At 34.7% G+C, this 24,409-nt stretch overlaps 2 protein-coding genes across 4 annotated transcripts; one reads left to right on the plus strand and one right to left on the minus strand.

The window, feature by feature from the left end:
• Positions 1 to 1,283, minus strand: LOC120351396. The gene is made up of 2 exons (XM_039428496.1): positions 307 to 1,283; positions 1 to 261 (listed from the first exon to the last, which is right to left on the minus strand). Exons 1-2 carry the CDS (start codon positions 1,041 to 1,043, stop codon positions 15 to 17), a joined length of 984 nt encoding a protein of 327 aa, XP_039284430.1. The 5' UTR covers positions 1,044 to 1,283; the 3' UTR covers positions 1 to 14.
• A 3,494-nt stretch (positions 1,284 to 4,777) lies between these two features.
• On the plus strand, positions 4,778 to 23,095 carry LOC111062715 (pre-mRNA-splicing factor CWC25 homolog). 3 transcript variants are annotated; one of them, XM_039428493.1, is made up of 6 exons: positions 4,778 to 4,983; positions 11,656 to 11,804; positions 13,777 to 13,984; positions 18,046 to 18,990; positions 20,645 to 20,910; positions 22,842 to 23,095. In XM_039428493.1, exons 3-6 carry the CDS (start codon positions 13,949 to 13,951, stop codon positions 22,954 to 22,956), a joined length of 1,362 nt encoding a protein of 453 aa, XP_039284427.1. In that variant the 5' UTR covers positions 4,778 to 4,983; positions 11,656 to 11,804; positions 13,777 to 13,948; the 3' UTR covers positions 22,957 to 23,095. The 3 variants fall into 3 exon arrangements, with proteins under 3 accessions (XP_039284427.1, XP_039284426.1, XP_039284428.1); XM_039428492.1 differs by having other exon boundaries at positions 13,777 to 13,940; XM_039428494.1 differs by lacking the exon at positions 4,778 to 4,983 and adding an exon at positions 8,133 to 8,254.
• The last annotated feature ends 1,314 nt before the right edge of the window (positions 23,096 to 24,409 follow it).

The following is a 24,409-nucleotide window of genomic DNA, read 5'->3' on the forward strand; positions in this document are numbered from 1 at the left end:
AATTCATCTTCCATTTATTTGTTTCTCAAATTAAACCTGCATTCAGCTGTCGTATGCGTAGTGGTCTCACATATCGCACACCATCTTTTTTGAAACTTTATATTTTCTTTGTGATGAATATCTCCCTCTCTATCATTCCTATTTCTTCGATCAAACCTATTCCCTTCAAATCTATTTCCTTCGAACCTATTTCCTTCAAACCTATTTCCTTCATACCTATTTCCTTCAACCCTATTCCCTTCAAACCTATTTCCTTCATACCTATTTCCTTCAACCCTATTCCCTTCAAACCTATTTCCTTCATACCTATTTCTATTAAACCTTTGACCCTTCTCAATACCATTGTTGAATTTGTTCCCATAAGACCTATTATTTTCGTTGCCACTCGTATTGCTGTCATTGAATCTTCTCCCCGCTAATTCTTTTTCCGCAATAAGTTTATCCACATTTCTACTTATCTGCATAATGTGATGATCATATGAATCCCGTTGAACTATTGAAGCTTTGCCTAGACCTACTCTATCTTCCACTATGTATTGAGAAAATTCAAAACGCTGTAAATTTCTTTCTAACTCATCGATGGACTCGTTAGGCAGCATTATTACCCTATCCTGAATATGAGGTAACAATCCTTTCAATACATATTTTATTTTCCTACCTTCCGACATATGCGGGTCAACCTTTGAGCACAATCCTAAAACTTGGGCCATATATTCCCTAGCTGCTTCACACGGTTTCATTCTTATGTTTGTCAACTCCATTTCATACCTATCCATGTGAATAGGCTGATAATACTTTTCGAGCTCAGATCGAACATTTTTGTAATCCCATCTATTCGCTTCCGTCAACGAGAGTTGGATCATATCTAAATATTTCAAAGGACTGCCTTCTAAGTAAAATGGTAGATATAGTAATTTATCCTTTTCATCCCACAAATTTGCATTTGAAACTCTTTCAAAATGAATAAAAAAATCTATAACATCCTCCGATTTCTTTCCTCCATATATCCGTGGAGCTAAGAAAGGTCGCTTTTTATCAGCCATATTCAATGTTTCAAATGAACCAACTGTATCCGATTTTATAATAGCGTCTGTCTGAACCGCACTATCTTTATTTTCAATAAAAGTTTTATTAAGAATATTTGAATCCTCGTCTCCAGATATAGGTTGTTCACTTTTACTAACTTCTGAGGAATCCAGAGTAAATTTTCTTCTCAACGTCTGCTCTAAAAAGGCAAGATTGGGATGCTGTAACGCTAATTCGTTCGATAACCTGACCCCTTCTATTATAATAATTCAGAGCTTTCTCTTGACTAAGTAAATGCTGTTCAGGTTGTAACAACGACAATAATTTCAAGATCCTAATATGAGATCTCAAAAAATCTAAATCCGCATTTGGGGGAACAAACAATCTATATTGCTGAGCTATAAACAACGCTTCTTTAAGATTCAATTCTTTTGTACGAATATTCCTAAGATCTACCACTGCACTCATTCCATAATACAAATATAAATGAGAAGATAAATCACAACAACAACACAGCAACAAATGAAAACACAAAATTGAATCTTCACTGAGGTAACCGAAAAAGTCCAAATTTTAAAAGCTGGATTAAAAACCCTTTGAGCCTCCACCAATTATGTAAACAAGATATGGATGGCAGGATAAACCTCCACCAAATATGTAAACAAGATCTGCCTTCACCGAGTATGTAAGCGTGGGAAAATGAAAAACAAGAAATGAACGAACTGGTTTTGATAATTAAAACAAAACAATAAATTATTAGTACAAAATTTAGAATTATAATTAGAAATTATGAAATAACAATAAATAGATGAATATTTCTAGGGCTACTCGCTTGGCTGCTAGTGAAGATTGAATTTGTTGTGGTTATGGAAAATTCAAAACAATGACTCAGTAGTCACCTACCTTTATGATAATGGCCCCCAATTTGGCATCCACTGGTTAATCGCGACGTTAATTATTAATGAAAAATAAATAAAAAAAAAACTGATCTAATGAAGTGGGTTCAGATCCCTTCTTATTCAATAATACAATTCTCTTTAAACTGCCCGAACTGTGACAGGAAAACTGTATTATAAAACATGAACAAAATCTATCCCCTTCACCAGAACAGCCGGACTTTACTCACAGTCCTAACGAACGAGCTCACACACAACACAAGTAAAATTTTGGGTATTAATATATAACTCAGTCAATGCCAAACATGAAGCCATTTCAAATACATATTTTTATCCGTCGCACAAGCGAGCACGTTTGTTATGAAAAACAAAAGAGAAGCTACAATAATTTGATAACAAGTGAAATAAACAATCCTTCTGTCGATGACACAAATGTTCAAAGGCAGAAACACCGTTCATTAAACTTTTCGTAAATTAAAACTCTAAAATCCTGATCAATATGAGATAAATATATGAATCATATATATGTCCCATATGACCAGGTGACAAATGTCATTTTGTTTTATCCTGGAAAAGGACTTCGGAGTGAGGTGATGAGTAAAAAAATGAGTTTCATAGTTCAAGAAGCCGCAACCTTTGATTCATGAAATGCGCGCGCTTTCAATCAAGTTATGGACTATAAATGGAGTCACTTGAAGTATGCCCTGTTTGGTTGGCCTTAATAGTTACTTTAACTTCGAATCATAAATCTAATAAATTTGTTCTAATTATTAAATTAGAATTAATTGATTAATCACTAAGAAAATAGGCCTATGACCATTCTTGGTGAACTCAAAATCTTCATGCAAAATTGCAAGTTAATCACTTCAGTAGTTCAGACTTGATGATAATGCATCATTCGTGAATTTCCTATTTCGTACATGCGAAAGACAATATTCTTTTCATTATTATATTTTATATAAAGAATATTGTTGATTTATTGATGATGATAATAATTATTCACACTTGAGCTATAAACCTATTATAAATACCTATAGTTAGGTCCACGTTATAATTATTATTTTGAAGGGACGGATTCAAGGATCCAAAGGTTCAAAGAACCCCACACGTCAAACGAAGCTTATCGTGTTCCCAAGTAGTATGTTAGATAGGCAAACCAATGCCTGTGTCCTTTACAAAAGCCAGGAGTTTTTCCCTCTGCTAACATCCCATTCATCACCTGGTTACTTGTCGCAATTCAGTGTGATATGCTTGGCGGTCTCTTCAGACTGATTAGTCCTCATGACCTACGTGAGCTCCACTCCTGGCCTTCTTTAAAGGTCCTCCTGCTGAGGAAGGGCCGGCCAAGTTGCATCTTGGGCGCCTGGCCACCCTTGACTCAGCCTCTTGGCCCACATTTGTGTCTGTAGTTTCACCCATCTCTGGTCTCTTGGGTATTTTCTTTTTGCCCCTTCGAAACTTCGCAGAGTCAAAAGGCACACCTCTCCCAAGAAGTTTTGCCTGAATGGCCACCCTTCTTTGAGCAGTGATGAGTTTTGGCCTCTCCACCCACAATCTCGTGACCTACGTGAACTCCACTCCTTTTTGTAGGTCCTTCCGCTGAAGGAGGGGTCGCCAAATTGCACCTGGTCACCCAATTACAAATTGCTTTTTCATATCATATACAGTTCAATAATTATTTTCTTAGTCTATATTATGTAAATTCATCTATAATTATGATGTATTGTAAGCTATTGTATATAAGTGTATAAGCCAGTATATATTGTAATCTGCATAAATAAAGTACTCAATCAATAAATCATTCTATTGGATTTTTCTTTTTGCCCCTCAAAAACTGCCCTGATGGGCAGATCCCGTGGGTTTGAAGGCAAGGCAACTTCTGAAGTTGCCTTGGGGTCCTTTTCAGTCGCCTCCTACAAGCAGGGATATTGTGGTTTTCAACAGATTCTTGAGTACGATGTTCAACTCAAAGCTCCCCCAACCCATATAGTGAGGTCCACGTTATAATGACAGTGAATAAAGATAGAAAAATAGCGATGCCGATTCTCTGCATAATTTAATTATATTTCTACACTGTCAAAAACATACTTGGCATCGTTGTGGACCTAGAAAAGGATAGTACCACCGGCTTTGTCGAATGATAGACAAGGATAGCAAGTCCAATGTTGGTCAAATACTGACATTATAACGTGGACCGCACTATAGAAGGCCTACGCCCACGTTATAATGGCAGTGGAGAAAAATAGGAGAACAACGTTGCCGATCTTCGGTCTTGTCAATGCCTTCTATAAACGGTAGCTGATACACGTTTATTAATATAATATTAAATGTTTATTTTTGTTTAAAATAATCAATCATGTTTAATTAAGCAAGAAATTATATTTTTCAATAATTGCATAATGAATTTTCATAATTAAGATGAAATATTTGATTAATTAAATCTACATTGTTCAAAAACGATCTGGCAACAAAGCAAAGTGAGAAAGAGATAGCGCTATCCGCTTTGTTGAATGATAGACAAGGATAGCATTACCATTGAATTCAAGTATCAAGTATCAAGTATTGCTAATCAAACTCTAGCATTATAACGTGGACCTCACTTATATAGGCCTACGCTTTGAGCAACTGAAGAGTCGTCTGATATCAACTCGAGCAATTTCAAAATTTTTGCCTGCGTCACAGAGAAGAAAATTCTTTCTACTTTGTGCCTGCGTCTAGAAGTGATGTATAGACTTCTATAATGAGATCGAAAAATCAATTTTTTTTATATTTTCTAATATTTTGTTCTTAATCAAAATCATAAAATAATAAATGAATATCAGAGCTATCAATTATTAAGGTGGCATTGGTTTCTATTTCTAACCTTAAAAACGGACGTTTGGTGTGGTTTGGTGTCGTTGTTGTTGATCGTAAGGAGGACTTTGTTTTGTCGCTCTCTTTATTAATGTTTAAACTTTTTTTCAAATAGAAAATTGTAAATGTGAATAATTATTAATCTTATTGAAATAATTTAATAATCTCATTATAACTTCTGTAGTACTGTAATTGCAATGGCAAGCAGGTGAGGATCTGGCTATTTCATGTTCACTAGAATAAATCATGATTAATTTTAATTAAGTTTGTATAATGGCTGCACTTTAGTATAACTTATGGGCCGTGGAAGTCAGCATTAAAATCTACATAGATTGATAAGGGAGGTCAAGACGAATTCAAACAGTTTGTATTATCACATTTTTGTCGATTTCGAAGGATTAGCTCATTCTCATTAGCTGAACAAACATGGCGGAAAGTTTACATTTTTTTAAAACTACAATAGATTTTAAAATGGTGCAATCAGTTATGTTATGTTGTCAAATTTGATGAGGAATCCAATGAAACTAGTTTCAAGTTTGGGCTAAAGTGCACGTCCAGTGCCAACATACCAGTCATCAAATTTTTGGTTGGGATCGATTTAGTATGTTATTTTGAGCACAAAATCACAAAAATTAAACGGCGCTTACTATTGTTTCTAAATATGCATTTAACCTATAAGTAGCAACCATAAGTAACTAAGGTTAGGAAAAGTTTTAGGTTAGAAAAAGCTTTATGTTAGGAAAGCTTAGCTTAGGAAAAGCTTTGGGTTAGGAAAACTTAGATTAGGAATATCATAATTTGATGATTTCAATAATCAAAATGGCTGCTACTCATAGGTTAAATGCATGTAAAATTGTGCTACTTTGAACTTAGTTTATTGAAAAAACAATAGTGAGCGCAGTTTAATTTTTGTGCTCAAAATAACATACTAAATCGATCCCAACCAAAAATTTGATAATAGGTATGTTGGCACTGGACGTGCACTTACACCCAAGTTTGTAACATAATTAATTTTAGATGTAAAAAATTTTTAAAACGTGAAATTTTTTTGCTCTTAATTTGTTTTTATGGTGATGGTGGAAGCCTATTTTTAAATAATGGATTTTGTGGAATGATAAACTTTGAAGGAAAATATTCAGTCACTTGAAAGCCTAAATTCAAAATGTTAAGATATTTGGAAAAATAAGAAAATTTGCACACTCCATACTTTTCAATTTTTTTCTAACCTCATTGGTAGTGGGTGGGTACCGTACTGAATTAGTCTTATCTTAATGCATGGTAAGATTAGGCTTGGTTTGATATGATTAAGATTTTTACAATATCTTCTGAAATTACTGAAGTTACAGAATTGAAACTGGTTTCATTGGATCCCTCATCAAATTTTATTTATTGACCGAAGCAAAGCTGAGGTCTTAGTTTTGACTCGATCGGCTTTCGTCTGTTTGTTTGTACCGCAGTTAGAGTCACAATTATTGTCCGATTTGGATGAAATTTGGTATGCAAGTTCTTTGAAACAAGGCGCAGAAACGTATGTGTTACGATTTTTGATAAAACCTCTGGTTTTTTGTAATATTTAAAAAACTAAACTAACCTCAATCCAGAAAGGATGTGTCTTTGAAGATACAGCGATTCATTGCCATACTTTTTCGCATCTATTGTTACGAGCATATGTTGGGCCAGTCGGTTAGAACGTGGTATGCCACACTGTGGGACCCAGGTTCAATTCTCGTTCCTGCCAGATTTTTTTTTTGCAGATAATACTAATATTGTTTTATCTTATTCTAATAATATATCATTATAAAATAAATTATTATGATAAGATAGATTAATTATATTGAATCATCTTATAATTATTATTAAATTTATTTAACAAATTAATTGGATAAATTATTTTAAAAAATCTTTATTGTATTGGAGTCCAATACTGCAGTTGTAGAGAAAAATGTGTATGTAAAGGTATAAAGCTAGGCTATTGTTTTTCCTTTTTGTGTAGTTGAGAAGTTGATATTGTGGTAATTATTAACATTGAATTAAAAAGAACAAGAAATTGTCAAAAAACCACAGATTTATTGATACTTAGAAATACCGGTTTCGGTAATTAAACCATTGTCAATCTCTGATAAACTCTGATAATGACCGAAACCGGTCTTTCTGAGTATCAATAAATCTGTGGTTTTTTGACAATTTCTTAGTCTTTTTCATTTAAAAGGTATGTATTTGATATAAAAGTACTCCTTGATAAGTCCGGTGTCCCTGGAAACAGTGTCTCTAGCACTTTCAATGGAGAAAATAATAGATGACAATCATGGCTAAATCTTCACAATATACTGTACTTACTATACGGACCCTTTTCATCAGATTGAAAGTTGTATTCATGAGCGAGGTCTACTGTTCACAGAACTACTAGTGATTAAACCATTTTAAAAACTATTGAAGCCATAAATAAATTATAAAAATCGATAAAATAATTTTAATTTTCCGTCATGTTTGTTCAGCTAATCCTTCAAAATTTACAACAATGTGATGGTTGAACTAAATTTTCACTTTTCTTTTTACCACCTATATCATTGAGAATAGGGCACGTCAGGTAAGATAGGAGGGGTGAGTTCAGGGTATCAGTGGAAAATTTGAATACAAACGTTTTTTGCACTATAGTCCAGGCAACGAATGCTCAAAAGAGGGTATAGAGGGAAAAGTTGGAAAGACAATTTTTGAACAATTTCCCCACACCTTTTGCAGAAGCTTTAGTGTTGAGTGTGAAATCTCCATTTTTGCAACAATAGATCAATTAACAAAGGAATTTGGAGGGAATGTTTAAAAAAAGTTTTTGACTTTGCAGCTTTCTTGAGACTAATTAGGAGGAGAACATATCAAAAGTTCCCATTCTCTACTCATATGCTAAGGGGATGATAGTGGTTTAAAAGTTGCATTTTTCAGCGTTTTGTTTCCACGCTCATATCTTGAGAACGATGCGTTCAACCGACATAACCAACTATTCAAAAAAAGAAGCTTGATAAATTCTCTACACTTTTTGTTCAGTGGAATTTTGTGATATTCCCAACAGTTCCCGAGATATTCGCTCTTGAAGGTGTGTAATTGTTGAAATAACAGGTTTTATCCAATGTTTTGCTCTTTCATGGCTTTTAACTCTCCAACAATGCATCATAAAAACTTATGCTTATAGTAGGTTTATAGAGCAGTGAATTCAGACATTATCAGTTTCACCTTTGAACAGCTAACATCTAAAATGTCCTATTCTTTGTGTTCTGATATTTTGGAGAGTAAGAACAAAATGCAAACTCAGTCTATTGGTATCCAGTGCGATCTTGATTCTGATAGTTTCTATTATGAACCAAGGTGCAGTACACCGATCCAGAAGCCACAGGAGGTGGAGGAGGAGGAGCAGAAACGGGAGGAGGAGGAGAAAGACGGAGGATTCGATGAGCCCGCCGAACAGAAAGAAGTGGACAAGCAAGCGAGTATGAAAATTGCTACAGTTGATCTTCACTGGTTTAAACAAGATTGTAATCAAATTATTGTGAAAGAACTTGCCATAATTGATCAGTTTAATAATTATATTGTATTCCATTTCAAATCGCCATTTGCAAAGACGGAATTGAGTGCAAAATTGTATAACGATGTAACATGGTTAGAACGTCACTATCATAAAATAAAATGGGAAGATGGAGATTTAGAATACACTGACTCATTAATACGTGATTACCTTGTAGGTTATGAAAAAATTTTCACAAAAGGAACCGAGAAAGCAAAGTTTTTAAGAAGATTGCATACTAACATTCAATGTATACCAGAGGATTTTGCAAAACCCGATTTCAGCTTTTTCACTAGTTCATGGTGTTATGCTGTGTGTAACATTCATAAAAATAGACCAGATGGACGATGTGCTTTGTTCAGTGCTCAACATTATAATTCTTTGTTGTTTAAAAATATGTATCAAACAAATAATTTCATGTGTGAGAACAATCGAATGCAAAGTATGAAAATGGCCGTGATGTACACGAATTCGCAGAAAAGAAACTTTGCTCGTTATGGATTCTTCTACAACGGAAAAGAGATTCAGTGTGTTTATTGCATGCATGCATTGAGACTACATAAAGCACGTACATTTTGCCTGTCTACAATTAATGAAGAAAGACCACTTAATTACTCTATAATAGTCCCAGCCTACACTTAGTTTTGTTCATTCGCTTATCATGGATCCGAGAAAGTGGTTGGCTGCTGACAACGAGTTGGAAGTGAGGTTAAAAAACTGTATTGATTGGTATGATGAGTGTGAAAGTGCAATTAGGAAATCAACTCGTAAAAATTATAGTTTGGCGAAACAATTAAAAGACATTTTTCTAAGCACGGTTAATTTAAATGACATAAGAGACTATCTATGTTATTATCGTCCTCATAATTTGTGTATAGATAAGTTAATTAAAATTGAAGATGAAATTATGAATAGTTGTGGTGAAATGTGTAAATAAACTTTTTCTGTGTTCAAATGATTTTTCATTCCAATATCCCACTCACTTTTTAGTTTAGTAGCTGGTCAGAGCTAAACCTGACAACACCAGCGCGTGTGGTGTGATCTTTTTTATACAAGTGAGACACGACCCCCTTCAAGCATCTGTTGATGGTAATAAGTACAGGGCGTGCACGTTGTCAATTTATAGAACAGAGACACATGCCAAACATCTGGGAGGACATTAACATGCAGTGTTATGGTTTTTCAAAATTCAAAAAATTAACTCGTCTCTTGATGGCAATTTCATTTAACGAATTTGATTCAATTGTGAAGAATATTAAATTTTCAACAGGATGTCAAGATGCTGATTTACCTTTAAGAAAAACAGAAAATGTGCACTTTCCAATTTTATCTGAGATATTCGAATTACTCGATATACTAGACAGTGGACTTCTACATTATGATTGTACAAATGATTCGCCATTATCTGTTGTTAAAAATTCCGATGAACTTTGGAAATGCTTGTACGATATTGCAGATAAAAAATGTAAAAGAACTTAGATCATTGACCTCTCTGTAGAGATATGGATTCACTTTAATCTGACAGTATAGCATTAGATGTGAGAGAGAGGGAATTTCTCAATTCACTTTAATCTGTCAGTATAGCATTAGATGTAGAGAGGGAATTTTTCCCCCTCAAAGGGAAATTATTTTTTCCCTCACTCGATATCCACCCCCCTCATCTATACTGGGGAAGGGGAAGGGAAAATCTATTTGAGAGAGAGATATCTCTTTCTTCACCCCCCTCATCTCCACTGGAGCAGGGGAAGGGAAAAATCTATTTTTAGAACACCCCCCACCCTGTGGGGGGAGGGGGATTTCGAGCAAAAAAGCTTCCTTAAAGTATCAGAATGCCTCTACTTGTGATGTATTGTTTCACTATTCCAAGTTTTCCTTTCATTGTTAAAGCAGCTTCAATATAGGGGGTGAAATTTTCATTGCTGCAACAATTGATCGTTTGACAATGTCATTTGTCTGTGACACAATTTTTGACCTTGCAGCTTGATTTGAACTAGTTAGCAGGTGAACATAGCAAAAGTGCGCATCTTTATCCCCTTTGTTGAAGGTGTGGAACCGCTGAGTTGACACTTGCTGCAGCTATGAAAATTTCACCCCCTACATTACAACAATGAAAGGATAACTTGGAATAGTGAAACAATACATCATTTCAAAGAGAATTCACTGCTCTACAAACCTACTATAAGCATAAGTTTTTATGATGCATTGTTGGAGAGTTAAAAGCCATGAAAGAGCAAAACATTGTATGAAAACCACACGCCAAAGCTAGTAATAACCATTGACATAGATGATGTCTTTTTCTTTCTATCCGGCTCTTAAGGCTGTGCAAAGGCTATAAATAAACTTTCTACTGGTGATAGTTTTCATAGTTTTTCGATTTGTATATCATCAAGCTATCAAAATGAAAAAGTTTTCTCAGGAAAACATTTTTTTCCGATCATTACTTTTTGAGATATGAGAGCCTAAAATTCAAATTTTTGGGACAGAACATTTCAAATTCGGTAAGAAATTAAACCATGAGATTTAGTGGATAAATTCTTCATGGTATTGATGATTGAATAAAACAAAAATTTCCTGAATATATCAATATTTTGATAAAGTTATTCAATTTACCAAAAATGACCATAAATAACTTTTTTGAGTTATTTTTAGTAAATTGAATAAATAACTTTCTCAAGAATTAATATTTTCGAAACATTTTTATTTTATTAGGTATATCAACAATACCATGAAGAATTTATCCTCTGAATCTCATGGATTCATCTCTTACCGAATTTGAAATGTTCTGTCCCAAAAATTTGAAATGTATGCGCTCATATCTCAAAAAGTAATGATTGAAAAAAATGTTTTCCTGATAAATCTTTTTCATTTTGATAGCTTACAAATCGAAAAACTATGAAAAATATCACTAGTAGAAAGTTTATTTTTAGCCTTTGCACAGCATTAAAGCTCTTGGAACTTGAAAATTGCCAACATGATCACATGCTACGCATCTAAAAAAATGTTATTTTTTTGCCAAAACAAACATTGCAACCTCTAGTAAATTAAATTTCCCACTGCAATATGTTTTAGACATTAGGGTTGCTTAGTAATTCTAAGCTCTTAGTAATCACTGTACAACAACATAACAATGCTTCTTTTGCTGCTTAACAAACTCTGTGCCATTTAGATAGACTACAAGCCCAGCATTTCTAATTAATAGAAAATTTTAAGCTATTGAAAACTCTCCAATTGGACCCTTTCATCAGCATATCGAGTTTCATTGGAGTTTTTTCCATTTTCGTTTTTTTGTCATGTTCTCTTATATTCACTAAAAATTTGTATTTGCAGTTGCAATAATGATGAAGGAAAACTGGAGTGGATGTACAAAAAAGCGCAGGTGGACAAGGAGGAATATCTACTCGGCAGAGCCGTCGATAAAGCATTTGAACAAGGAGGCAGTGAATCAGCTAGTGCACCTACAGCAAAGACAGAACGTGGTAATTTTCTGCTCTTTTTTCTCCGAGTTTGTAGTGACTCGAATAATTTATCCAGTACTAGTATCCCGTTTAATTTTTACTTGAATTATTCCTAAGCATATAAAGCTTTCAACTTGATAGAACAACTTTATCTAATTATTACTTTATAAGTTCTCCACCAATAAGTTACTATAGAATAACTATCCAATATTTTTAGATACTGTACTTTTTCTAATTACTTCCCAAGTTCTCCACCAATGGGACCACTTACTTGAGTTATGAATAAAATAATTATTAGATACTTCACCGACCAAATATCGGCGTGGTCAGATTGTGCGAGACATTCCTGCCAGCCCATGTGACTGAATATATTCAATGTGACGCCAGAACGTCTGATGCAACGATGTCATGTTGAGTATATTTACTCAATTAGACTTGCGTTAAAGTCTCAATTTCACACAATCTGGCAACGCCGATATTTGGTCAGATGGAAATTCTAGTCTCAGTTTATTTTATTCAGACAATTTTGTCTAAGATTATAGTAATGAAATTAGTCAAATGGTAATTCTGAAATTCAGACAATTTTGTCTAAGATTATAGTAATGAAATTAGTCAGATGGAAATTCTAGTCTCAGTTTATTTTATTCAGACAAATTTGTCTAAGATTATAGTAATTTCAACCCGAAATAACACAAATAATGGCTCAACAAGTAAATTATTACACCGGACAAAAAATTGTTGGTTTCCAGAATTATATAGGTTGAATGTACTTTTTGAGTACCGTATTATTCTTGATTGTTTGAGATGTTTCATTTGCCTTCCTTTGTGAGTAATTATTTATATTCTAGTATAGATATTTTCAAATATATCTCCACAGAATAATATAAGATTTCAATGTTGTCTCAGACACAGATTGTTTGTGAACTAAGAGTAACTAGTTGTAATATAACTTAACAAAAATTTAGGGCCAAGCCACTCGAGGCGTTTTTTAGACGAGTCGGCACGGCACGACTCGACAGGAAGCTCTCCGATTGGCTGATTCGAGAGAGTTTCCAGTCCATAAAGCTTCCTTTCGATACGCTAACCCAATCGGAAAGCTGCTTGTCCTTTCGTGCCGACTGAAAAAACGCCTTGTTTGCTTTTGCCCTAAGGCAAAATAAATACGACATGAATGATAACATTGTTAGCCAACAATCTCTCTGGTAACCAATCAGAATGTTTAAAAATTGTGCTTTTAGAGAACCCACTGTACAGTGTTAGACAATTCTTTGATCTCTCTTTTGATTTTGTAAATAGTTTCTTTCAAACTGACTGATATATTTATATGATAGTTTTTGTTATATTGATTAATGTTTAAAAGTTTGTTGTAATCTGTACTCGTTATATTGAAATTTATCTTATGAATGTAGCCTACCGTATTCCGTATTATAATCCATATATGTGACATGGTTCATTTTATCGGCTAATAAATATTCCTATTTCTATTTATGTTTTGTAGTAAAGGCTTATGCTGGTATAAATATCCATTTAAACTAGTTCTCATAAATTTTCCAATGGATAAGTGGAATTGACAATTTAGAATCCTTCAATTCAATACTAATTATGTTTATACTTGACTAAGAACGTTGGTTATCAAGATTTTTTCATTAACTCCGCCCTTAGAGTTTTTGCTTCTTTGAGATTGATAGCGCTGTAACAACATAGGCTTGTAAACACTAGGCTATTGACCGGCCTAAATAGGAGTTCATCCTTGTTAGACCCAATACATGATTTGAATGAAACTCTCAGATTATGATGTTCCACCTTGAGATCATAACTATAATTCAACAGGACTATCATGCATTTCAGTGCTAGATACCTTTGGCTCAATTATTATCAGGGTTATAGGTATTTGGCTTAGGAATGTACTATGGCAAACGGTAAACAGTAAGCTAGATAGACTGGAATGTTATCTTTGTTTAGTCTTATACATAAATTTCAATTTAATTTTCAGATCGTATTCCAGCGCCATTGTTGTCAAGCAGTGCGAGTGCAGTGCCTGTCGATTTGGCGCGAAAAATGCACGAAGACCCTCTCTATGCGATCAAGATGAAAGAGATAGAACGACGCGAGCAGTTGCTCAAGAATCCTGTCAAATTGAAGAAGCTACGCGACATGGTCTGGTTATGTCTTATTATTCCTCTTCAATTTTTGCCCAATGTGTATGTAACATTTCACAAACTAGAATTTTATTTTATTAGTTAGGTACTAATAATTTAAAGTACGTTTACACTTGCAAACAAGGAGGACAGTTCATGTGAGAAAGTTGTCGAATTCCACACATTCCCCTCTTTAGATTTTGTATGAACTGAAGTAGAATTTTGTCAACACTTTTTTTTTTAATCCAGCACGTGAAATTGTTTTGTATACATGAACATCGCTACGTTCTGTGATGAATCGAATTATTAACATAATCATTAATTTTCTTAGGCTAACTTTTCAAAATTAAAACATGATGAAAGTTTATGTAATATTTCGTTATATTGATGAAAAATCGTTACGATATTGCAAAAATCAAACTGGAAATATATTTCCCTTTTTTATGCAGTCTGAATTCATAGTGGCCAGACATTACAGATGGAAAGAATTATGATATTGTAGCCTATTATTCATGCACATGCTAATGAATAGTAATTATCAAACGAAAATATTTTAAATTGATCGCTATCAACTTCCCTAAAGACTTCAGTTACTGCAAATATTATCAACAAGGAGAACAGCTAGAAGGGAAATTGACGATAGCAACTTTCAAAAAGTTATTTGCCAGTGTGTGAATCGAACCTAGTACCTCCTGAAAAAATAATTCTCATACATGTACAGTAATAGTTTTTGGAGAGTATCTCTCATTGATTATTATCATTCTAACTGCTCTCCATGTTTATACTATCCTACAGTAGAAGACGTCTTCAGGATAAATGATAGCAATTGATTTGGATTTTCACTTCTTTTAATATATAATTGTTACTTATTATATAATAGATACTTCATGCTTTAGGGCAGAGGTTCCCAAACTTTTTTGACCCACTGCTCCATTTGATACAGACATGGCTTGGCTGCGCACCTAGTATAATTTATTTGTTTTGCATTGCATTATTTATTATAATCAAATTTTCAGTTTATATTCTTAATAGCTATTTCTTAATATACTCCTATAGAAATTTTATGGCATAAATATGAATGAAGTGCTTACTTGAAAAATGTTACACTTAGATTAGCAAAGTCCACGGCAGAAGTCATGAGAAAAGTCATATTTAATGAGAGGGATGCACTTGTTTGGCTTTATAAGTTGATTGTATCGGAAGTTCATTCTTCAAACTGTTTTCCCAAAACATAATTCTTCTTGAATACTTCAACTTTACTAGTCAATTGAAAATATACGTATTGTTCCCCTGCAAAGACTTGTTTAGAATGTTCAAACGTTGAAAAATATCTGTTAGGAACACCAGTTTAAGGAGAAGACTTTCATCAATAGCCATGGCGCACTGCTATAGTACAAAAGCAATGAGTGTTGAGTAGCTTACCTGTGTCATCACATACTTTACAAAAAAATCGGGCCTTCATTGGTCTGGTTTTGATAAACCTAATTACTTGTATCACGGTTTTTATAACTGCACTTAACTCTGGTCTGAACTTTGCTGCTGCCAGTGCTTCTCGGTGTGAATACAGTGTGTCCAAAGAGCGTTTGAGAGATTGCGGTCCTTGGTAGTGGCCCGACATTGACCGGCCACCATCAGTACACACCCCAACACAGTCTTCCCAGTTCATATCAATCTCTGAAATAAAACTGTCAGAAGGTAGTTTGGTTGCCTAGCCGCAGAGCCAGAGCCGCACGGCGCACGCACAGAATAATCCGCACTGATTTGTAGTGTGACTCTGATAGACAACGGCGGCGCACCTGGCACTAGCTCGCGGCGCCCTCGGGGGTTGCGGCGCACAGTTTGAGAACCTCTGCTTTCATTTAAGATTTATAATGCATAAGATTTATATTTGACATATACAGTGTGTTTCAGAAGTAGGTCGAACATTTTAGGGTAGCCTATTGTTCCTGGATGATAGGAGACTACAAATGTCGTATTTGAAGTGTCCAAAACTCAGCGGTTATCCTTATAGCTGCCATTTTGTTTTTTTTTCACTTAGGAATTTTTATCTCAAGAACGAAATGTTGTTTTGATCTGAAATTTGGCATGAATATTTATGCTATAAAGATACAATTTTAAAAAATAAAATACAGAATTTTCGATGTACATATTCAAAATGGCGGCCATTTTAAATTTTGAAACCGAGAACCGTTCACTCTACAGAAAATTTACACGCGACATAAACGTTAGCAAATTTCATCAGATTCCAATGATACCTTATTATTAAGATTGGTCAAAGAATAACAGAGAAATTAATTCTTTCCGTACTGCATGCATGATCACTAACATCAATATTTAATTTTCAATTCCAATTATTGTATTTAAGATGAAGATTTGAAACTCGGTATGGCTCCATACCGATGAGCATGTTTCAAAGCTTCATCTTAAATACAATAATTGGAATTGAAAATTAAATATTGATGTTAGTGATCATGCATGCAGTACGGAAAGAATTAATTTCTCTGTTATTCTTTGACCAATCTTAATAATAAGGTATCATTGGAATCTGATGAAATTTGCTAACGTTTATGTCGCGTGTAAATTTTCTGTAGAGTGAACGGTTCTCGGTTTCAAAATTTAAAATGGCCGCCATTTTGAATATGTACATCGAAAATTCTGTATTTTATTTTTTAAAATTGTATCTTTATAGCATAAATATTCATGCCAAATTTCAGATCAAAACAACATTTCGTTCTTGAGATAAAAATTCTTAAGTGAAAAAAAAAACAAAATGGCAGCTATAAGGATAACCGCTGAGTTTTGGACACTTCAAATACGACATTTGTAGTCTCCTATCATCCAGGAACAATACCCTGAAATGTTCGACACTACTTCTGAAACACTGTGTATATGTTCATTTATGTTTTGGCCAATCTAACTCTTGTATCTCATACATACAAGTTTGTATGTTATCCAATTTGTTGACAAAAGATTTTGTCAACCTTGTTTACAAAATGTGGACGTACGTCAAGTCTTGGATTTGATAGTCAATAAGATACTGCTATAACTTTAAGCAATAACACTAACATCTATAGTCTGTCTGGGAGCCGAGAAACAATGAGCGCGTTTGAGAGTAGATCTTGGAGCAACAAGATTGATTCAGAGTAGTCACCTAACACACTCATCCTGGAATCTCGTGATTCTGTATGAATGGAAACATTGTAAAATGGTATTTATGAATCCTCCAATTAACAGCTGCTGCTATAAATCATTATGTTATTATTTCATTTTTATTATGTTATTATTGCCTCTCCTTTCAATTAACAGACTATAGTAGTCATTGATGTTGGTAATGTTGGATTTAACATAATTTTTTCCACAATTTTTTTCCATAAATCTATTATTTAGGTGGGGCCAATGTAGCGAGCAATGATACAATAAATGCCGGGTCGATTTGGAATCGATCCAAAGGTCAATACTATTTTTGTGAGAATAATTCCCTTTATGTGCTTTAGACTTGTGCAGCAAGCCTCCGTCATATGCACACGACTAGTGTGTCCCCCGCCTCAAGTCGTCCCTTGCCATGTGATGCATGCTACATTTTTCTTTCGCCTTCACCAATATTTATAAAATATATTTCCGTACGGTATTCAACTTTACTTTCATTGATCCTTTCCTCCAAAATAACATGTATCAAAGATGCTAAAATTGTAAAAGAACTGGTATATGACACCGCTCTCATTGGAGTGTGTAGACTGAAGACAGTGTTATGAAACTTTTAACCAAGGATTAAAAATTCTTCCGACCGCCATGGCTTAACAAGGCTTAACATGGCTTAATTCTTCCATGGCTTAAAAAGGCTTTAATCTCCATCAATCTTGAATGTAAATGTTCCTCCGATATTATTTTTCATCATAACCTATAATTAATAATAATATAATCTTTTATCAATATTTCTATCATTAATGTAGCCTTATTATTTCTCTCATCCTATTTCAATTAATTGTAGTCCTCATTTCTATTCTAATGCAATCTTACTACTACGATACATAAATGAAGATTCTTGTACTTTTCAACAGACCATTATTGCTAAATCAAATATTCATTTCATTCTCTTTTATTATGATTCTCTTTTTGTTTTTCAGTTGAATAAACAGAAGAGTAAAATCGAAAAGAAACAGAAGAAGAAGAAGAAAAAGAAGAAGGACTTGGGAGAATCGGATGATGAAGATGACATTGAAAAACTAATTTTGAAAAAGTATAAAAAAATGAAGAAAAAATACAACTTGGACGAGTTATCAAAACTGGAAAATGAAGATGGAAGCAGTTCTGAGATGAGTGATGAAGAAAGTGATAATTCTGAGAATAATACAAGGTGTAAGAGAGGAGGTGATAGGAATGAAGAAAGGAGTAAACAAGAAAGTTGGAGGAGAAACAGAGGTGATGAATTTAGAGATAGAAGAACATCGAAAAAGGATAGATTGGAGAGAAATGATGGTGGAGGAAGAAGACATGATCGAAGTGAGAAACGAGGAGATAAAAATTACTCTGATAACAGTGAAGATGAGCGAAAAGAACGTATGAAGAAGAAACGTGTGGAGGAGAAAACATATAGAAATCGGCAAGATTGGGGAGAATCATCAGAATTTGATGAAGCTAGTGATGATGAAATGCGTAGGAAGAGAAAAAAAGGATGGAAACAAATTCAGGATAAGAAAGAAAGAGATAAACATAATTCAAAAGAATCATCGGATGAGTATGAAAAGAGTAGGAGTAGAAGGAAAGAAGATGAAAGTAGTGATCGAAAGTCTAGAAAATCGAAAAAGTATGAGGATAGTTCTAGTGATGTACCTGACGAAAATTCTAAAAAATCTAGGAAACATGGATCTAGTGATGAAAGTGACGCCCCAAAGAGATCGAAAAAACTTGCGGAGAAAGACTCGGATAAACGGAGGAAGAAGGATGGAAGCAGTGATGAATCCCCAAAGCGGAAAGGAGCGAAGAAGCGAGAGGAATCCAGCTCCAGTGAGTCCTCAGATGACTACGACTCTGATGGACAGGTCATACCAAAACGCAAGTTTGGATTGGTGGTGAGTACTATTCATGTCAGCTATTGTTTTTAATTTTATTTAATCATTTAGTTAGCAAAATTGAATATTTTTGCTGAGGATAATATTAATACCCTGGTGGTTCTGGCTTTTGCGTCGGTAATGATGATATTGTTATTCTTATGGCTTTTTTGGCAGATGATCTACCTCGCCATTATACCAAATGTCACTTCCTATAAGTGAACAAAGGGCTAAGCCACATGGAGAGTTTTTCAGGCGTTTTCAGAGTCAGCAGGGCAGGAAGCTCTCCGATTGGCGGAGTGGGTTGGTGCCTGAAAAACGCCTGAGAAAACGTTTCATGTGTCTTGGCCCTCATAGATTATTGATTACATTGGTTTGAAGTCAAATCACTAGACATTTTCACATCACTTTCTCCTCCTGAATAGGATTTTTTATTTTATGAATTTCAAAATGTTTAAAAACTACTTCTAAACACAAATTTACTTGAACAAATGTTACTGATCATTTTAGAGCTGTAAATGTCACATTACAAGTAATGGCAACTCATGGTACTGATGATGATGATGATGATGATAAGTAATGAATAAGTGGTTTGAAAAATTTCTAGTCGTTTTAACCTTCCGGCAGTCGCGCTGTTGTAAAAAGTACAGTTTTTTTGCTGCACAAAACTATTGGATGGGGTGATGTCAGGAAATGAGACACCTATGCATTCCAAAACTTTCTCCCCATCACTCCACTGAGTTGCAGTATCAACCGAGTAATAGTTCAGTCTTTAGGTGCCATTTAGTCGCGACAGTGCATAAGTCGCACTGTGCATAAGATAGGAAAAGACTGTATACGGGAACTGTAAACGAACCAATAACACAGAATTGATGGCTTTGCTTGGTGTACCTTATTAGGATATGAAATGGTAATCATCCAAATGCTCATAGGCGTAAAATAATCCAGGAAGATGGAAAAAGTAATTATACAATTAATTAATATGTTTTGACAGTAAACAGAGTGCATAACACTTGGAAAATTGGATGTTGTAAAAAGTACAACACGTGACTGCTCGTGTGATCGAGTACGGCGCGACTGCCGGAAGGTTAAGGGCCGCCGGTTTCCGAGCTCGGGATTTGGCTAAGTTCTAGACTTTAAACAGCTGGAGTCAGAAAATTGTCTTTCCGAAACGTAGTCATTGTCATAGTTACGTTTGAATTAAATTTTGAAAAACTAGAAAATCGAAAACACAAAATAAATAGTAAATAGTGTAGTTTCAGCTATTTTGAATTATTTAGGAATTTTTTATTTCGTCAAGGAAAAACGTTTTCAATTATTACCGTATAGAAATGAAAACTGCGACTAGCCCTGTTTTGGAAAGCCAATTTTCTGACTCCAGCTGTTTAAAGTCTAGAACTTAGGTAAATCCCGAGCTCAGAAACCGGCCTTAATAGTGATCTAGAACTTCATAACTCATAGTCATCAACTTCAACCATTGTCCAATGAGAGAACTAAGAAAACTTATCTCGGATTTAATCAATTTCTGCTAATTTATCAGGAGGTATCAGTTTGCAAATTATTAGTTCTCAAAGGAATTGATATAATCATTCTCAAAATACGTTTGTCTCGTTCTTTGAAAATTCACAGTTAGGTTATAGTTTTGTTAACCATGTGTATTTTGTTTCTTCCACAGCTTCCAAAGGGTAAAACCAACGATGAAAAACCAAGGAAATTTATCGAAGAGAAAGTAGATACAAACAAAGAGAAAGATAAACCAAAACCCTATCAAAGACCGAAACCAACAAAACTCAGCGAGAAGGAGAAGGAAGAAAGGAGAAAAGAGATGATGAAGAATGCTGAATGGAGAGACGATTTACGTAAGAAAAATATCAAGAGCTATCGAGAAAAAGAAGATCAGGAGAAAGAGAAACAAAAAGAATACTCCAATGATTTCTACCGGTAAGATTTTTTTAAATACTTTGAAAAAATCATTTTCTTTTTAAATACTGTAAAATATGCAGTCAAGTTTTTTTGAAAATTTCAAGTGTTTGCATTTATAATAATTGATACTTTGAAATAAAAACACAATATGTTGTCAGTTGTCCATTCAAAAATAACTTGTGACTTGGGAGGGACATGTATGCCAGAGAAGGCATACAGAGGTAGGGATACAACGGCTGCCAAGTTGCCGTTCTGAACCGGCCAGCATTCCTCTAATTTCTCGTGAGTATTCAAGCGCTCATGTTAAACTTACAGAGTTTCATGTCTGGAATCCTTCAGTCGACTGACTCTAATTGACAAATTGGCAACTGCGCTTCTACCTATGACTATCCATCACTTTAATTGGCTGATCTCCCTCCATTTCTCTGCGCCGCGTATTCCTCCAAGTCAGAAGTTAATTTGTACGGAGTATAAACTTGAGTTCAAATGCTCAAGGCATCTTCGTCATCATCAGTTTTAGGTTGATGAAACTACACTCAACACTCTTATCACCAAACTGAGTTGATTTCTAACTTCATGTGAGAATAAAACTCAGTACATATTTATTTAGGCAGTACTCAACATACAGTGTTTTTATTTTATTCTGGAGCAATTCTACAACTCTTTATAACAGTGTTTGATTTATCAATATTTATTTTATAATGGTTCATAAGGTCTCGGCCACACAGAGAGCGATCTGACATCATACATGTATCCATATCTTACTAATGAATTCTGATCGCAGATCGCTCTCATTGTGGCCTGACCCTTATACTTCTTTACTATTTATCAATTTTCTATGATCCCTATTTATCGTAATTTCTGTATTTTTCTACCTGATATTATGATGATTTTTATATAAAACTTTGGATCTTCGTTTAATAATAAGAATTTCTATATTATCAAATTGAGGCACTGTATTTGTTTTGCTAAAAGGCTGAAACAATCAAAGTATAAATAATGATAATATTCGTATGGCTAAGATGGGTGACTTAGACGGAAGTTCCACCTTACCTGAGTATATAATTTAAGCCGTCAATGGGCCTCACGACTGTTATATAGAGATCAGTTTAACTTGCACATCCGATAACACACGAGAGCCAACAACGTATTTCAAGTAATAAATGGAGATATTAATTAATTTTAACACGTTTTTAAAAAGTACGCGCCAGGAAGGTCAAGAAGGAGTGATAATTTTATCATCTACATTTCCCGACGACTTGGAGCCTCAATTTTTTATTAGATATCCTGGAAAACTAGCTTCGGACTAGATTTAAGTAGTATAGCTAGTATAGCATAGGATACTCGGATTATTGTAATAATAAATACCTATTACATTTTAAATCTTCTATTATAACTTGGAAAAAACCGAAATTTAAAACTGTGCTCGGAACAAGTTTCAAACTACATCACAATTAGACGCTTTTGTTTATTTTGCATGCACTCGACATGAAGGAGGAAGTAGAAATGGAATATGCTCTATTGTAATTTTTTTTTTATTTTAGTCTAGACCTCTACGAATAATGATATTGATTGCACATAGACTATGCTATAAGTCAGTTCTTTTCTTCAAATTTATTTTGCGATTTCTAAAATATTGTCTAATCTTACATCATGAATAATTAATTTACTGGGTATTAGGGATTTTAAATCCGTATAATTTACTATGCGGGCAATTCTACCTTATGATCGCTAAAAAAATATCCTTAGTTTTCTTTACATCATTTCTCCAGTTAACTGGAACACAAATCAAATTATAATCAATATAATAGCAATTTATTTCTTTTTCAATTGCATATTTTTATTATCTATCGAAATTATCTTGAAGTATTTTTTCAAAGATTTCTCTTCATGCTTTCTAACAAATTTAATTCAATGAACTTTATATTATCGTATTATTTTTGTTACAGAAACGAATTATCAAAAGCAGCGTCGAACGCTTCAGTTGAAGGAAGAATCAAATCAAATATCAACCGAATCCAGCGGAATGCTTCAGCTATGGATAGTCATTTTTCTAAAAGATAGTTGTAACGTGTAAGTCTAGTTACACATCGATTTTTAGACTACGATTTTTTGCCGTACTTATAAGAACGTAGAAGTTTGGCGACAGCTTGATTAGGCAGCAGAAGATTGAGTAGAGAATATACCTTAGGATACGCACAGAGGTTTTCGACCGAATTTGTCAGCAACATAGCATACAAGTGATCCAAATAGAGAGCTCGATACGAAACCTGTTATGTACAGAACGAGACGATGGCAGTACTACTGCTCATATCCTCAGACCTTTTGATGAAGGTTGAATCTGCTAACTTAGACAGGGATAATTCCGATTTCAAGAGACTGCAAAACAGATACTTTTTAGCCTACCAGTTGGCAGGTTTCGCATACTGGCTTCAAGGACCATACACTTACAAACTGTACCATGACTATGGCTACGATGAGGACATGATTGCCGTTCTGTACATAACGGGTTTTGCTTCAAGCTCTGTATTTGGATCAATTGTTGGCTATGTTGCTGACAAATTCGGCAGAAAACCTCTGTGCGTATCCTACGGTATTCTCTACTCAATCTGCTGCCTAGCCAAGCTGTCGCCATACATATACGTTCAAGCAGTGAACGCAGAAGTTCAATAACGTACGTTATTCGTAAGTAATAACTTCTACGTTCAAGATCTTCTACGTTTTTGAACTTATGCGTTCATTGCTTGAACGTAGATGTTTGGCGACAGCTTGGTTAGGCAGCATATTGAGTAGAGAATACCGTAGGATACGCACAGAGGTTCTCATCCGAATTAGTCAGCAACATAGCCAACAAGTGATCCAAATACAGAGCTTGAAGCAAAACCCGTTATGTACAGAACGGCAATCATGTCCTCATCGTAGCCATAGTCATGTTACCGTTTGTAAATGTACGGTCCTTGAAGCCAGTTACAGTTTATAAATGTACGGTCCTTGAAGCCAGTTACAGTTTGTAAATGTACGGTTCTTAAAGCCAGTTACAGTTTGTAAATGTACGGTCCTTGAAGCCAGTCTGCAAAACTTCCCAACTGGTAGGCTAACAAGTATCTGTTTCGCAGTCTTCTGAAATTGGAATTATCCCTGTCTGAGTTAGCAGATTCAACCTTTAACATAAGGGCTGCGTATATGAGTAGTAGTACTGCCATCGTCTCCACCTAGGGAGTACATTACCTTGTCGTGGTGGTGGAGCTTGCGTGTCCCAATGACCCGAAGAGCTATGCCGTCAGTAGTTTAACTACCGGTAGGGCCACCCTAGCCGGACAGGTCGATGGATAGGGGCCAGACGAAAAGGTACTCCAATGCAGCTACGTCAGGCCTAGCAAGTCGGTAGTGAAGATAGAAATCGCTTTCAGAACTAATAACAAGCCTCGGAATCGTACTGGATTAGCGGATAGGAATATTGGAAAGCCAAACAAAAGAATGGATTACGGAATACTTTGATGTCAAGTTCCTTTTAATC

This window comes from Nilaparvata lugens, chromosome 5 (genome assembly GCF_014356525.2).
Source record: "Nilaparvata lugens isolate BPH chromosome 5, ASM1435652v1, whole genome shotgun sequence".
In the NCBI taxonomy this organism is placed as follows: Eukaryota; Metazoa; Arthropoda; class Insecta; order Hemiptera; family Delphacidae; genus Nilaparvata; species Nilaparvata lugens.